This window comes from Pundamilia nyererei, unplaced genomic scaffold (assembly GCF_000239375.1).
Source record: "Pundamilia nyererei isolate P.nyererei 1_Seehausen unplaced genomic scaffold, PunNye1.0 scaffold00178, whole genome shotgun sequence".
Taxonomy (NCBI): Eukaryota; Metazoa; Chordata; class Actinopteri; order Cichliformes; family Cichlidae; genus Pundamilia; species Pundamilia nyererei.
Genome location: NW_005187579.1, coordinates 758,018 through 773,838, shown reverse-complemented (window position 1 = coordinate 773,838; position 15,821 = coordinate 758,018). Strand labels below are relative to the sequence as shown.

General features: G+C 41.1%; 1 protein-coding gene across 2 annotated transcripts in view; it reads right to left on the bottom strand.

The window, feature by feature from the left end:
- cdh4 (cadherin 4, type 1, R-cadherin (retinal)) overlaps nucleotides 1-15,821 on the bottom strand; it is a 208,581-nt gene that overhangs the window by 43,811 nt on the left and 148,949 nt on the right. For both annotated transcript variants that reach the window (XM_005746424.1, XM_005746425.1), the window contains exon 6: nucleotides 1,340-1,495. In XM_005746424.1, the coding sequence (XP_005746481.1) occupies nucleotides 1,340-1,495 (156 nt within the window). The remainder of the gene's footprint in view (nucleotides 1-1,339; nucleotides 1,496-15,821) is intronic.

Genomic DNA, 15,821 nt, shown 5'->3' with positions numbered 1-15,821 from the left:
CCATACATGCTGTTTTCACTACAGGTTGTGTCAAATAAGAACTGTTTACTGAGCCGCTGTCCTTTCCCAGGGACCAATAACCTGCCTGCTTTATTGATCCCAATTTGCTGGTTGAGAGTACGAGCAGGTATGGAGAGACAACAATCACATACACAGTCAGCAGTGACCAGAGTCTGAATGCAGCAAGTGAGGGAACAAGAGGATCATCTGCATGAGAAAAGCAAGACAAACTAATCAAGAAGACAATCACATAGAGCTTTGTGGAATTTACCAATGCATATCTATGTGCATGCCTGTGTGTATACATTCAAAGTTTGTACTGTTGGCATAATGCTGAGTGTATGCAATGAAGGCACCCCCTCCCCTCTTTCCTGAAGAGACAGGAGCATGCTTTTGAATTAGCTCCATCGGCGGCTCAGCCATCCATCACTCTGACAGGCGCGCAGGAGTTGTGACTCTGACACCGGCATTCACCTCAAGTGGAGGTGTTAGTCTTTGCTGAGATAAATTGAAACCTGTAATGTGGGTATATGAACCAATGGCCTAGCATTAGCACAAGCCTCATGTGGCCCTGCATATTTAATTCACACATATGAAAAGCTGTTTAACCCGAGGTTCCAGAGAGACCAATCATCTGGTTTTCTCTGTGTGCATATGTGTGCGTGAGTGTGGTAGGGAATCACTAGGCCACATGTAGGCTAACTATACAGCTGTCAGCCTGCCCCAATAAGCAGCGCAGCTGCTCAGAGTGCATGAGGTAAGTTTGCAACAATGTGTGGGATTGAAGTGCAAAAAGGAAAGTGGGACACGGACAGAAAGTAAGAGAGGTGGAAAAGAAGACCTGAGCCCACTAACGGTAAATCAGCTATCAATCAGCATGCCATACACAGAAACACACACATATACCAGCTCATACACACATATGCCAAGCTTGTTAGCTCTGATGGCACAAACGTGCACAACAATTTACCTGCACATCACTTTGCATTTGTGTGTTCAAATCCTCCTACTCTGCACTGCTAAACCCAAATCCATATGGCAGTTTCCGCGGCAGTGGGTTTTGTCAAACCAGTCTTCATTTCATAGCTGATTTCGGCTTCAATTAACTCCTGGAGCGGCTGATGTGAAGGTACTGTACATCAGAGCAGTGATTGCTCTGAATGCACCCTGACTTGTCATTTAGTTTTGGCAGACGACATTACTTGTTAAAAGGAAAGGTAGATGGGGAAGAGATGGGCCCCGGCACATTTCCTCAGGGATAATTGGGAGATAATGAGACAGACATAACTGGAGCTAGAGAGAAAACAAAAACAGGCGAGTAGAGACATTTCTTTCTTACATGGAAGGAAGCTCTTTCTTCTCTGTCCAGAGGTTGGGTGACAAACATGTTGCCGCTGATGGGATCTATGTTGTAGATGCCACTCGGCGGCTGATCAGCGCCTGCTCCGGTGATGCTGTAGCGGATGCCCACATCCTTATCCTGATCGGAGCGGATCTGAGGACAGAGCCAGAGAAGCAAGTTGAACAGAGAGGAAAATCTTTTTTTTTTTTTAGTCCTTTCAAGCTTTGCCTGCAATTGCAACAAAAAGTACAAAATGTTCAGAGCAGAACAGTATGTGACATAAATTGTCAAAAACACACTATGACCTTAAACTAAAAGTTTGTGAGAAAACTAACAGTATGTGGAATGTTTGATAGATACATTGATGATAACATTTTCACAGAAAACTCTCTTTTGTGTCTTTGAACCTACAGCCCAGAGGTGAAAATGGAAGATTGAACAATGTGCACTGAGGGGAAATAGATGTACTGCCAGCAGATTTTTGTCCGATCTTTGATTTTCTTTACTTTTATGGCAGATTTTATGGCATGTGTCTGAATTATGGCAGAAGCCTTGAAAAAAAGAATCAACATGACTTCATGTCTAACAATGACAGCATTTCTGATGGAGACTTTCCTGGACTGTGAAACTGATTAATGACTTCATTTTACATTTCTTCTCATTTCAGCTTTTACACATTTAGTCACAGGCAAAGAAAAAAGACGTAGCATGACACCACTTCCTGTGAGATAGTATCTCTAGCACTGAAAAGCTACACCACTGGTACTCCATTTTTCTCTGAGCTTGAATTTTGCTTTTTATTAGCTGTTTTAGGTTAAACAAAACAAAAAAACAGACTTTTTTTCTCCACTTTTTCACTATCCGGATATCAACACTGGAAATCCCGAGAACTGACCACCGCCCCCAGAGGCCTAGCCATCAAAAGATTCCCGATGGGTCCCCAGACTCCACTATACTGACTGCAGCTGGTAATGGTAGATTGCTGCAAGCGATCTCCCAGGAAGCAGAACGAGGTCTACCATTGCCAGCAGCAAACCAAGACTGTGGCTTTTCTGTGCATCTGCAGGACAAGTCTCACAGATAAATGATGAATAACCTCAAGAACCAGATCAACAGCAATCCGGCCAGTTTGGGCCTGGACTAGCAAACTTTATAAAAATAAAATATTTACACATATCCCCTATAACTCTGTAATCATACTACACCTTTCTCTCTTGTTGTATGTTTGCAGTTACACCTTCCAGTAGCATGGACAGGCTTGGCTGTCTGTGGACAAATACTTACAGATACTAACCCTAAAGTACAGTTAAATACTACTTATATAGCTAATTCATACCTTTTATTTGAAAGGGGCATTTCTATCAGGGATGGACATTTGAGAGCTCATGTTAACAAAAGATGTTAAAAAACAGCCCACTTGGTTTTCACTTGATTACTGGTGTGTCTCTGTAGTGTAGAGGCTTCCACATTTACTAAACAAGCAACAGATCCCTTGTTCAAGACCGGGAGGAGACCCAAACGCCTCAGAGCGACCTGTCAGGAACTACATCTGGTGTGAAAACTTGTCAAATCCCACACATTGTGCTACCTGCTGTGGTGAATAAGGGAGCAGGAGGAAGAAGCTTGTTTCCATTTAATTGCTGCACATTACGACAAAAATCAGCTAGTAATCATAAAGAATTACCACTGGTGATGTTTATGAAATGACATCCTTTCCAGCCAATTTCTCAGTATTTTTTAAAATAACTTCATGGGAGTAAATAAGAACTCACAACAAAAAACCCAAACTGTTATTAATGTGAAACATAGCAAAATGATGTTTTTTGGGTTTTTTTAAAAAAGATTTTTGTATGTTTGCAGTTGTCGTCATGTTGTACAATAACTTTCAGCTACTGGATGCCTGCTTGGTAGTACTGGGTGAGAGATAAGAGGCTAAACATCTTGATTGTCTCAAAGCAGTGCAAACGACTGATTACAATAGTCAATAACTAGCTCACCTTGACTTTTCCCTGGGATTTTACAAGGATTAAGGGTGGGCTTAAGTTAAGTGGCCACACTGCTGATTATAGGTTGCAAAGCTACAACTGACAATACTGATTAAAAGTGTTTAACAATTAATTAATTAACCATTTTGTTCATTAAATTCCTGAAAGTATTACAAATGGCCCAATAATTTGCTCTTCTAATTTAATCTATTATATACGATTGTGATAAGTTTGCATATGCAAGTTTTACTGTAGACAAACAGAGAAAAACGGAAAATCATTAACTGTAGTGAAAAAAGCTGCAATGCTTTATTCCAATAATATATATTAAAAGAGTAGAACAGAGGAGAAAAGTACAAATACTTCCAAAAATGTCAGCAGTGCAAGAGAGTGCAGTGTGTACGTGTTTAAGGTGACGCAGGCTTTGAGTGACCGTAGTGAGACTTTAGTGAGTGTAGAAGGAAGAGGGTTTATGGGAGGCGCGGAGCGAGAGAATCAATCAATAATCGGGATAGCTGCCAATTAAATTCGATGCTGGTGTTTTAGCTCTGCAGCGGTAATCAAATAATCTTTCCTCCGACTTCAAACTCACGTTCTAAACACAACGCCGGGTTTCCTGTTTTTTTTTTTCTACTTTATTGGGACTGAACCATCACTATGGTTACAAGTCAGAGGGAATAATGGAGAAATGAAGAAAAGGGAAGTCTTGACTCTTTTTTCTCTCTATCTTTCTCTTCCCCCTCCTATGCAATTTTCCTGGTCTGTGGGGCTGCAGATCATGCATGAAAATGAAATTACTTCATCCGTTCAGTGGTGACGGTGGCTGCTGCATAAAACATTTCTCTGTTTGAACATGATACCCTCTCTCTTAATTTCGAACGTGGTGCTCCCACACCCACGGTGCAGCGCTCCTCTGTAGCTTTCACAATTTTCATTTCCTGAGCTCGCTTCACACAGGATCCATTTGTGGATGCTGCAGGTTCAGGTGTAATGTACAATATTGTAAAAATTCTATCAATCTGTGCACTTAGGCGGTTCCATTTGGCATTTAATCACTGGAGCACGAAGATACTGTAGGACTAATTGCATTTATTATTCACAACACCCACTATCTGCCAATCAAAGCAGGATGAAATTATGGCATAAACAATAACATAATTTGATCATTCACCCTCATCATCAGTGTCATTTGTTTGGATAACAGACAGATAATGTGGAGCAGATCAGACGCATTATGCATTTCAGTAATGAGAACGTGCCTGTGAAATCCTCTGTCTTATCTGTGAAGGAGACAAACACGTTAAGGGCTCTGTGCTCAAAACCAGAAGAAATATACACACGCGCAAACAACAAACATCTGCTCAAGCTGCAGGGACAGCCAGAAAGAAGAAGAAGAAGATGAAGATGAAGAAAAAGAAAAATTTACCACCCTGAATCGGCTTTTTCTTCTTTTTTTTTTTAGCATAGACGTTTCCTGGGTGGATAAGAAGCAGCTTGTAGTCATGTATGTGAGTTTAGTGAAGTGTTTGACAGGTAAGAGATTCTCTCTGTGTGCACCAATGCGTGGATCAAAAGGACCAGCTCAGTTCAATAATTCACAAGGCCATCATGAGGGAATCATGAAATTTTCACCTGCCACGGGTATGCGAGTCTGCATGCGGACTTGTGCACGTTTACTTACCGACAGTGTGTGTTTGCGAGCAATCTGTTTCTTCGGCGGAACTTCAAAGCTCAGAGAGTGCAGTTGGCAATTCAGTATAATAGCCCCAAGAGGAGACAAAGGAACTCTTACACATCATGCGGCCTTTTGCTCTTATGCCTTCTTAAAATTCCACATCAAGGCCACATGAGACCAGATGTCATATTTGTTGGTGTCTCTTAATGAAGAGTCTTTATATCAATAAATTGAATAAATGAAGAAGCGCGGTTTCTCGGTGCCCCGGGAATCCCATGAGTGACAACTGCTCAATTGAGCCATTTGAATAGAATGCTAATGATGAAAGCAGGGATTTCTGTCCTCCTCTTGCTTTCTCGCTCAGTGTCTATCTATCCCCATCTTTAATTCTCCTTGTTATTTCAGTTCCTCCTAGTAGATCGAATGGCTACTAATCACACTTAAAATAGCAGGGAGAGGCAGATGCAAGGGACTTAACTGGTTGTCTGTCTCAGTCAGATCAGAACAGACATCAGATAAGTGACCTATTTGTAGCTCTCTGAGAGTGATTTCCTTGATTACTGACAACTGCTAGGATCCTGGGAGACAAGCTATCAGCGTGAGAAGAAAGATGGAGAGGGATGGAGGCAGAGAGACACAGAGAGCGAAAGCAATGGGAGTTGGAGAAAATTAGATGAAGAATTAGTGTTCTGCTTAAACTCCTTGGGGTGACACAAGGCACGCAAACACATAGAAGAAAAGAAACGGAAAGGAATACATTTCCATTTATTTAGCATAGCGGCTGGCTGCCTAATTAGCGCACTGTGAAGTTTCAGTCTGTCCAAATCTCCTTTAATTGATCCAACCCTGTATGATCGCCCTATCTGCATAAGTAGTTTGATGCCGACATAAACAGGGACTAATTTGGTGTTTATTTGATGGCACTCTGTTTTTCATCTATTTACTCCGAGTCTAACTTATTTCTAGCAACGCTGCAAAATGAACACAGCCGGATTTTGCTGTACAAGGGACACGCACGTGTGCAGCTATTCTTCTCTTTCCTTTAACCAGGAAGTCATTAGGACAGCGTGCCGCAGGCACCCATGGGATCATTAAGGGTTATGTGTGCCATGGGCTAATGTCACACAATAATGGGACTCTATGGTTTACACGCTTTGATGGCCTCTTTTATGTCTCATCCATGCTTTCAGGCCTGTGTTGTAATCCTTTGGTTTCACACATTCCAGGCTCACTCTATATTTTATTGCTCTGGGCTCAGTCACCTCGCTTTGCCTTCTGGGCACATTAAAGGGACCCCCACAGGTTAGGGAGGCTTAAAAAACACTCTCCTATTAATATACTGTTATTATGAGGACAATGGTGCGTGCTGTTTGCCACTAATGATCACTTTTTTAATTGAGCAAATGCTTGTCCAAAAAGCATACCCTGTACTCGTGCAAATGTCCCACACAGACAGTGAACATACAGTGGGCGGTTAAATTAGTGCTACTCATCTTACCTCTGCTGTAGTGGTTTGGAAAGACCAAACCAGAATAAATTTGGAATCAATAAAGTTTTTTTTTAATTTTAAAAATGACTGATTTAAGAAGAAACGCTAGAATAAATCAGCGCTAACAGTTCAAGCTTGCTCATCACTGCCTCCACATCATATCAGAGCTCATTCATAATAACCAGTCGTTGCATTCTTACTTCTATCACATATATCTGAACGAATAGCAAATAATGTTCACGTGTAAACAAACCGGCATTCACAGCTACATAGGCAGCTTGCTTGGTCGGCTGCAGAGCTACTCCCCCAAATAAGCTTTAGTGCAATGAGCTACAACACAATAGCTAAGCCAGGTGACTAGTTATGTGTTTAGCACTGTCTAATTACATCCTCCAAGGAGGTTATGTTTTTGGTAGTGTTTGCATGCATATCATAACTCTGTCTGTAAACATGACAGCACTAGAGGTTTTCAATGACTTCTTTGTAGGGGTGTAGAGTGCAGCCATGTAAACAATCCATTATATTTTGGCATAGATGCAGCAAGATCTTCAAGTTCAACTTAATGATTTTGTGGAAAATTGACATAATGTCTTTAAAACTTATTATTGTAAATGGACTGGTTCTTTTCTAATCTCCTTGAGGGTTTCACTTCCCACAAATTACCTCATTTAGCATAGCACTTTTTTCCACGCCTAAATGCTTTTCTTTCTAAGATTCACACTGGAGAGCAACTTGGGGTTCAGTTTTTTGCCCACTCTGGTATGCAGAATGGATCAAACCACCAACCTTCCAATTAGAAGATGACCTGTGCTAAACTACAGCATCTTAATCTCATAGTACAACCCTGGTGTGATCTGTCAACATATAGTTGACAAAATATCATGTCACATATGACCTTTGACCTCTCCTTCGAGGTCAACAGATGGATCTGAAGGTCTGAATAATGCTGACACACACATATATCTATATCTATGCATCTCTCTGTGTGTACACACATAAGGAATTACAGACTCTCTATTTCTTTCCTCTGTCTCTCTAAAATAAAAACTTACCATGACTCATAATTAATAAATTGATTCAGTGACAATAAGACTGAAAAACATCTAAATTTCCCTCTTGTGTTGGGCATCTGATGTTGCTGTATCTAGGTAACGATCAAATGCACTGTAAATTATGCAGCGTTGTTTTTCCCCCTTGAATCTTATTTTTGTGACTGCCTATGATTAGTTTCATCTCTTTTGTCTATGCTACAGCTGCGTCAAATTAATTTTTTATATTTAACTCTCTTATCTATGGGGCTTGCGCTCCAGTTCTCTCTCTTGATCCCTACCCAACGCAGACACATTTAATATTCTGTGCTTAGTGGTAAACATGTCAGTGTCGTCTATTTATAATGTTTGGTAGGAGTAAATGTCACCGATGCCACCAAAAGTCAAATATCAAAACACCTACTGCACAGCAGTTATTAGAGTTTGGTATAAAGTCTGTAAGTTTGAAGGATGGTTAATATGAAGTAGTTAAATGCAGGAAAAGCCAAAGTAATGACATTTCCATGCTGAGATGCATTATGGGGGGAGATGATGCCAACCACTCAGGGCACAGACATGAGCTGTCAAACACGGTTAAGACAACATCTGCCAAATATCAGGATTCCTTTAATAGAACCTACTTACTGTCTTCCTGCCTCATAGGTATATAGTGACAAGTCGTCGTTGCTTTTAGTCTCAGTTTGTAGCCAAAGTTGTACATAGGCACATATGTGCACACAGGGCATAACAATATAGTTTTGTCATCTATAACTGAAATAGTGTAGACTGGTGCTCTGTTTTAAGGAGCTGATGGATTCAGCATAAACGGGATTCAATCATAAGATTTTGAGCATTTTCAGCCAGGTTTTAAGAGATAATTAGATCTCATTTGTTCGCTGATGGTGTTGCTGCTTAGTTCACATTTCCCTGAAGTAGTAGTGTGAATATGTGGTGGGTTCAGCTGCAAGCTCATATGTCTCATTTGTATTTGGTTTACTGCGCCTTTTTACACTGCTGCCCATTGACTTGGGGAATTGCTGGCAAGCTATTTAATTTCTTTTAAAATATCCTTTCATTGGTTTCCCTTTCCCTTTTTTTACACTTTCATAGCAGATTCATTGCATGTGTGGCACCTCACTGAGTGGTTTTAAGGAAAGAAAATGACACTGCCACGCTGGAAAAGACAATTGATTTTCTTATCTTAAGCAGTCTGACTTTGGTGTCACCGCTTGGGTTAAAGTATTCCGATCTGACAACAAACCTTTGCAGTCATAGGGGCGCAGGAATGGTTCCCAACCCGCGTTTCTGCGAACGGACGAATTGCTATGTTAAACGGCATTATCAAAAGCATCTGTGCATCTGAGAACTACACAGGCATCCTTGAAAATCGCTGTGTTTGATAATGTCTCATCTTTTCCTGCTGTTATACAGTATCTGTTTTCCCTTTGTTGAACATGAGGGAAATGGCAAAACTACATGCTTTTTAACTTCCTCTTAAATTTCAGTTTTGCATTGCTTTGATCCCTCCTGCTGTGTGCTTGTCACTCTTCAAAGCTGATGTACCCTGCTTTTGATGGGGAAGAGGAATTCAAATAGTGTGATAGGCCATCCACACAAACATCCAACAAAATGAAATAGGAGGGAATAAGAAAGTGAAGGATGAAAGAAATGGAAACATGGGCTGACAAAATGGAAACAAAATTTCCAATTAGAGAGAATGTAGGACCTCAAGTTTTTGCCAGCCTCCCAACTTTTCTTCCTGCGGAATACAATAACAGCCTTGCGCGCGCGAGAGTGGCGACAAATGGGGTAAAACCTGTCAGTTAAGTGGCGTCATGAGAAGGGAATGGTGCAGATGATTTTAAAAATAGTCACATAGGCGCCCTGTGAGTGGAAAGCTGCAGAGAGCTCAGGTTTAATATCTCTCAAGCGAGAGCCACTGACAGCCACCGTCGCACACAGTTATCCCTTATACTCATAAAGAACAGCACAAAGGCAGGGTAGTCCATTATGGATCGGAAACTGAATACGAAATGAACTGAGCTCCTACAGCTTTGGAATATGGTCTCTTTTTTGCCTTACACATCCTTCCTTTCGTTTGATGTGCAGTCTGTATTTGTGCTGCGTATTAGTTTGTCTGTCTCTCAGCCCCATGTGCCCCATTCTCCCATTGCTCCCAGTGGAAAGGAAGCAGTGAGAGTCCCATCAATACAAACGAGCCGGGTTGCCATCTGAGAAAGGTTCGTCTGCTCCGGTACTAGCACTGGTCTTTTTTCACTTTCTAATACAGTCAATTGAATTGAGTCCTTTGAATTCTTAAGGTTTCCTGAGGTAAGACTTCTGTGAGCGAGATTTGGATTTAAAGATAATAGAGTCAGGTTTTTTTTCCTTTCTTGACAATTTAAGAAAACAAGGCTAAAGCCTTTCGGGGGTGATGTTTTTTCCCTCCAGAGGAACTTTTTCTTTAATGTGATATATAAGAGGAAAAGACAATCCAGTTAGAGGTGAGTGTGATAAGAGCGGGGGAAAGCTTAGGAGAAAATCTCTGAGAAGGCAGAGGCATCGTCAAGGAACATGTCTTTTAATGAAAAGCAGAAAGCATTCAGAATGCCAGCAGCATATCCAATAAACAACCTTCAAACAGTGGTTTTTTTTTCTTTTCCTTAAGATGGGAAGTCTTTGGAAGACAGATATTTCTCATCCTTAGTATACTTGGATCATGAATCTGGGGGTGGTTCCACAAATTTGGAGTGTGAACTTTTCTGACATCTTCCTCTTAAACTCCAATATCCTCCATAACCATCCTGCATGCCATTCATCATTAACCAGTGAAGAGAAAGAAGTCCCACAGCTTTAACATCATGTACCTGCTCAAAAATAGATTAGATGTTCTGTCAAGCGCACACACTCGCACGCACATCACTGCCTCCACCTCAGACCATTAGCCAGACCGAGGAATGAAATGTAGGATAGGAAAAAGGGGCAATTAGAGGGAGAACAAATATTAATGGAAGTTAAGAAGTGACTCACAAACCCAATTACAGCATTAGCCAGGCAATTTAGATGAGCTCTGCAAGAGGCGAGAATCCTGTTGAAATGTACCAGTGGTCTCTCTGCATTAACAATGGCATTAATTCCCTGATTCGCAGCGTGGGAGAAGAACAGAGCAAATACAACTATTCTGTCTCCCTTAGAAAGAAATTCTGCAATAGGAATGAAACAGGCGGAGAGGTTGACGTACTTGTCCTACCCCACCCCAAGCAGACCGCAGACCCCCAGAGAGATTTAACTCGTTAAAAAGTAATAGTCTCCTACACTACGCTAGGCTTTTCAAAATAAGGATGATAGGTAAAGCGTATTATAGGTCTTCCAAGCAAAGAGAAATTTGCCACAAAGATAATTATAAGTGAAGACATGACTGGCTGCTGGAAGGCTGACTAAAGGGAAGGAGCAGAACAAACAGCAAAGAGATGTACTTTAGCAGACAGAGCTACAGATGGAGGGAGGGAGGAGCAGGGAGCTTTTTGCTGCTCTTGCACTTTTCCCCTCCATCTACCTCCTCTGTCAAATTGCATCCCATAAACCCAAGCTGCTGCCACATGCTCCCACAGGAGACCTGCGTCCGTGACAGCCTAGCCAATCAGCAGCACCCTGAGGCCAGTTGAAAGCCGTTCTGGCACGCCTAAGGCTAGCAGCGTCCAACCAATCAGTTAGAGGCCTGCCTTGAAAGGAGGGCCACGCTTGGCTCAGGGAGCTGCCAAGGCTGCCAATGAGCGCCCAGAGGGGAGTTCAAGTGGCTCAGAGGGAGGCTGCCAGAGGGGTCAGAGTGGACGAGGGCAGACTGACAGTTATTTAGTGAGAGGCTGAGCTCTGTGTCACTCACAACAGCATTCAGCCTTTGTACTAGCGGGCCAGCTCTAATGGGACTGTCACCTTCTAATTGTCCGACTGGGGATGCTGAGAATGACAGACACATACTTTCACTCAAACGCACGGACAATGCAGAGGGACAGACACGCATCTTCAGACACAGAGCGACAAAGAAAAGCCCCCTGTGCACAATTTTCCTTTGTACACAAATTCTCTGCACTTATCATGTCGGAGATTGCGTTTCCTGAATCTCACAAAGGCAGACTGAACTGTCCTCGCACCAAAAATCTACGGCTATTTCAAATACTATTCAGTGGTGATAGTGTGCACCCAAAGAAAAAAAGAACGAAGCTGTGATGTTTCCTCTCATCTGCCTCTTTAGCGGGCAAATCTAGCCAGCAGGTAATGCTGACTGCCTGGTGTTCTGGTGTCTGGTTCTAGCTTGAAACAAGGTTTATGAGACTGGTGAGAGAAAATGTAAACATTAAAGATGCAGGCTATAAAACAGGATGCTAAAATGCTCTGCAGAGCTGAGTGGAACTGAGGCTTTGGGTGGTAATTCTTGGTGGGTTAACCCAATTACAGAAGCAATGTATTCCACTGCCCGTATAAATATTGATTAAATAAGCATTACAGTTTCTTTTATCTATTTATATGTGGCCACTTCTAAATCACAGACAATGATTTTCCATGAGAAAGTGCCGAGAAGAAAGCAAAGCTGCAACATTCTTCCGTAGCATGCATCATTTCATGACAAAGATTTCTAGTCCTAAACTTTTAAAAGTTACATTATGAGCTGAACACTCATGAAAGAGTTGTTCCAAGAGCAGAAAGCAGTAATGAGGCCAAGAAGGAACAGGATCAAATGGTGCAAACAGTCTAAGGCCTCTAAAATGTAATCATCATAGACCTGTACTCTAAGAAGATGGAAACAAGCGAGCTGTTTTGGCAGATCTTTTGGAGAAGCTGGGTTAGACAGCACTTCCCCATTAGGAAAAGGTAAAGTATGCAGAACTACATTTAAGGGAACTTTATTTCTGGAAACTGCGTGTTATCATTATGGATGAAACTCTGGGATTCTGGGACGCAATCTGAGGAATTGTGTCAGGGGAAAAGCGAGTGAGCGATGTCCTGATTTAAACCAAAGAGACATGTCAACAAACTCTGCCCCTTGAAGCTAAAAACTGAAGCGAGTTTTTATCACCAATAGACAGGCTCGAGAAAACAATAGTGGAGACATTTCAAATCTTTGACCTCACCTTTACACTTACAGGATAATGCCGTGATGTTTGTTGTTCCATTCAATTCTAATTACATTATATAAAAATGTTACACAGCCGACTGCGGTGGGGTAATAATTTGGACAGATAATGTGATGACTGGGACTCAGGAAGCACTCTGTAGGAAACTGCAAAATCGAACCACTGCAGCACTTAAAGAGCTTAATCCAATTAGGCTCTACATTTATGCAATCTCAGAGTAAAACTCAAAAATGCTCCATGTCTGAGACGAGTAGAAATCTCTCCGGATATTAATTTCTTTTCACCTCATTAGTGTAACCTGGAGTCAGCTGACAACTCTTGTTAGCACTGTCCTCATAAGAGGCGCTAACAGTGTAAATAAAGACATAGATATAAATTACAGCCATAGTGTATTCAAGAACTGAAGTTCATATGAGATGTGACTTCTCGCCAATCAGCCGAAACCAGCTGATTTTATGTACAGTCACCAGAACGTCTGATTCTTGAAAACTGAGTCGAAAACACCTCAGATGAAAAACAACACTTTGTGTTTTTGAACAAAATGAAGACAAAATGCAGATGTGAGGTAAGAAAAACATAAGTACCCCGTTACCACTTCCTGAGGAATTAATAGGGAAATAGCTGCCAAACCAATGCACTTGATTATTTGGCTCATTAACTGTGACCGACTCTATAAAAGCAGATGTTTTCTCAGTTTGCTGGTCTGAAGTGTTCATGTGTATGTTAACACAATGCCAAGGAGGTAAGACTTTAGCAGTGATCTTGAGAGACAATTGCTGCTGCTCATCAATCTGGGGAGGCTTATAGGGCCATTTCCAAGTCCATCATTCCACACTGAGAAAGATTATTCACAAACGGAAAACGTTCAAAACAGCTGCCAATCTTCCCAGGAGTGGATGTCCCAGCAAATTTACTCCAAGGTTAGACTGTACAATGATCAGAAAAACTGTAAAAATAACCACAGCATCTCAGCATATCATACCAGGTGGAGGGGTGATGATTTGAGTCCACCAAGAACTCCTCTGTATACCAAACTACTCTAGAATCAAATGCAAGATCATCTGTACAACAGCTAAAGCTGTGGTTATGCAACAGGAAAGTGATCCCAAGCACACCAGCACATTTGCAGTAAATGCAGAAGAGAATCAAGGTGTTGCAACAGCCCACTGAAAAATCTCGACCTCAGCTTGATGCTGCGATCAGGATCACGAGAGAGCTCTGAATAAACAAATGCCTGCAAACTCAAAGCACAGAAGCACCAATGTGAGACTGATATGTCATTCTGAAATATTTTATATTTTATTTTAATATTTTAGGGTTTTGCTACTTAAAGTGGCTCTACAAGCTTTAAAACCGGATGAGAATCAGATCATTATTATTATTTTTGTCATTATACACAAAACCTTAAAATCAAAAGAGGGTGCACTTTTTTTCACCATGGCTATTGTTGAATATACAATACTTTTGTAAATCCTGATGTGTTTGAAGTGCTAAAGTAGGTAATTTGAAAAGTTTGCCTTAAAGTTGGTTTCCTACAGTATCCTTGAAAGCTCCCACCATCAGCACCGGCAGCAGCAGAAGTGAATGGATGTAAGTACAAGTGATTTCCATCTAGAAAGTGGGCTGCAGGGAATAAGTAATCAGTGTGCAAACTTTTTGGGGAGGTGAGGATTTCTGCCAAGTGTTAAATTTAGATAAACCAGCTTTTGAATAATTTAATATACAGAGGTGCCTTTTGTCCCGCTAACGCAAACAGCCAAAAGCTGGATACAGGGATACTGACACACAGAATGGTGAATACACAAGGTGTGTAGACACACAAAGTAGACACAATGTCTTTCAATGCTCAAGAGATGCAATAAAACTGCAGACAACACAAGCGCATCCAAAAATCATATTACAAACTCATTATGAGCTGTAATGAAATACACTGAGCAATGCGAGGTTGTAAATACACCACCGTGTTTTCATTTTGGGTACTGAGCAAACAACTGTACAGACATTACAGTGTCATTACAAATGAGCTAACTCTCTCCCCTGCACATAAAATATAAACACATAAACACATGCAGATTTTAGTTACAAAAATACCATTAAAAAGCAGACATTCCTTTGGTTTTAAAAGTAAAGGTCACTCGGATGTTGAAGTGGTTGGCACACATAACATTTGTTTACTTCCTACTGCAGTTATTCAGTCTGTGACACTTATGATACTTTGGTATATTACAATATATATTATATTAGAATATATGAGTGAGTTATTAAAAATCATACTAAATCTTACTGAGAAGCTGGTTTAGACAAGATCTTAATTTTACTTTCAAATGTTGCCTTACGATAAGAAGATGTAATAAATGCATCATTGCAGTGAAATTTAGTGCAATAATAAATGGCATAGAATAATGCGCCATAACAGAAACAGCAAATACAGACATTTTTCTGTCATGTTTTCTCTTGGCTTGTGCAATCACGTTTAAAAATAACTGTCCACACTCGGCCCAATTATTTCCAACTCATTGTCCTAACCGTGGGTCAGGGAAGAAGCCAATATTTGCAGCCTGGTTAAATGAAAAGGGGAATTTTTTCTCTCCTATATTCAGACTGCTTTCCATCAGTTTTGCCTCATTGGCCCCAGTGTAGGTGCTGCAGGAGACGGTTGAGATGAGAATGCCACAAATGGCCTGAAACTAATGTTGGCCTCTCTCACCCCGCAGATTTACAGCACTCTCGAAAGACTTTCCATTTTTTTCTTTTCTTCTTTTTTGTTTCAATCTCAGCTTGTCCCCCATTCTCCCTTTTCCATCTACCGTCCTCCCCGCTATTCAGTTCCTCCAAAAAAAAAAAAAAAAGGGAGTAATTCTTGCTATCTACCTTGGTATCCATTTAACTCAAGCTGTTTTTCAACCTCTCCATTTCCACTGCACTTACATCTGTCATGTCAAATAATTTGACAGCGAAAGCTTTGAAGCATATTCCATTTGAACACAATGGTAAATCAATGCCATCAAAGCTGCACCACTTGAAGTTCTTCATGACTGAAACGCACACGTCAAGGTAAATATGGCCTGCAGTAGAACGGAGCTCCTCTACGCCACTGGTGTCTGCGAGCGAGCGAGGGAGACAGAGAAACAGAGAGAGCCATTTCCATTTGTTTCAATGAAGAAAAATTG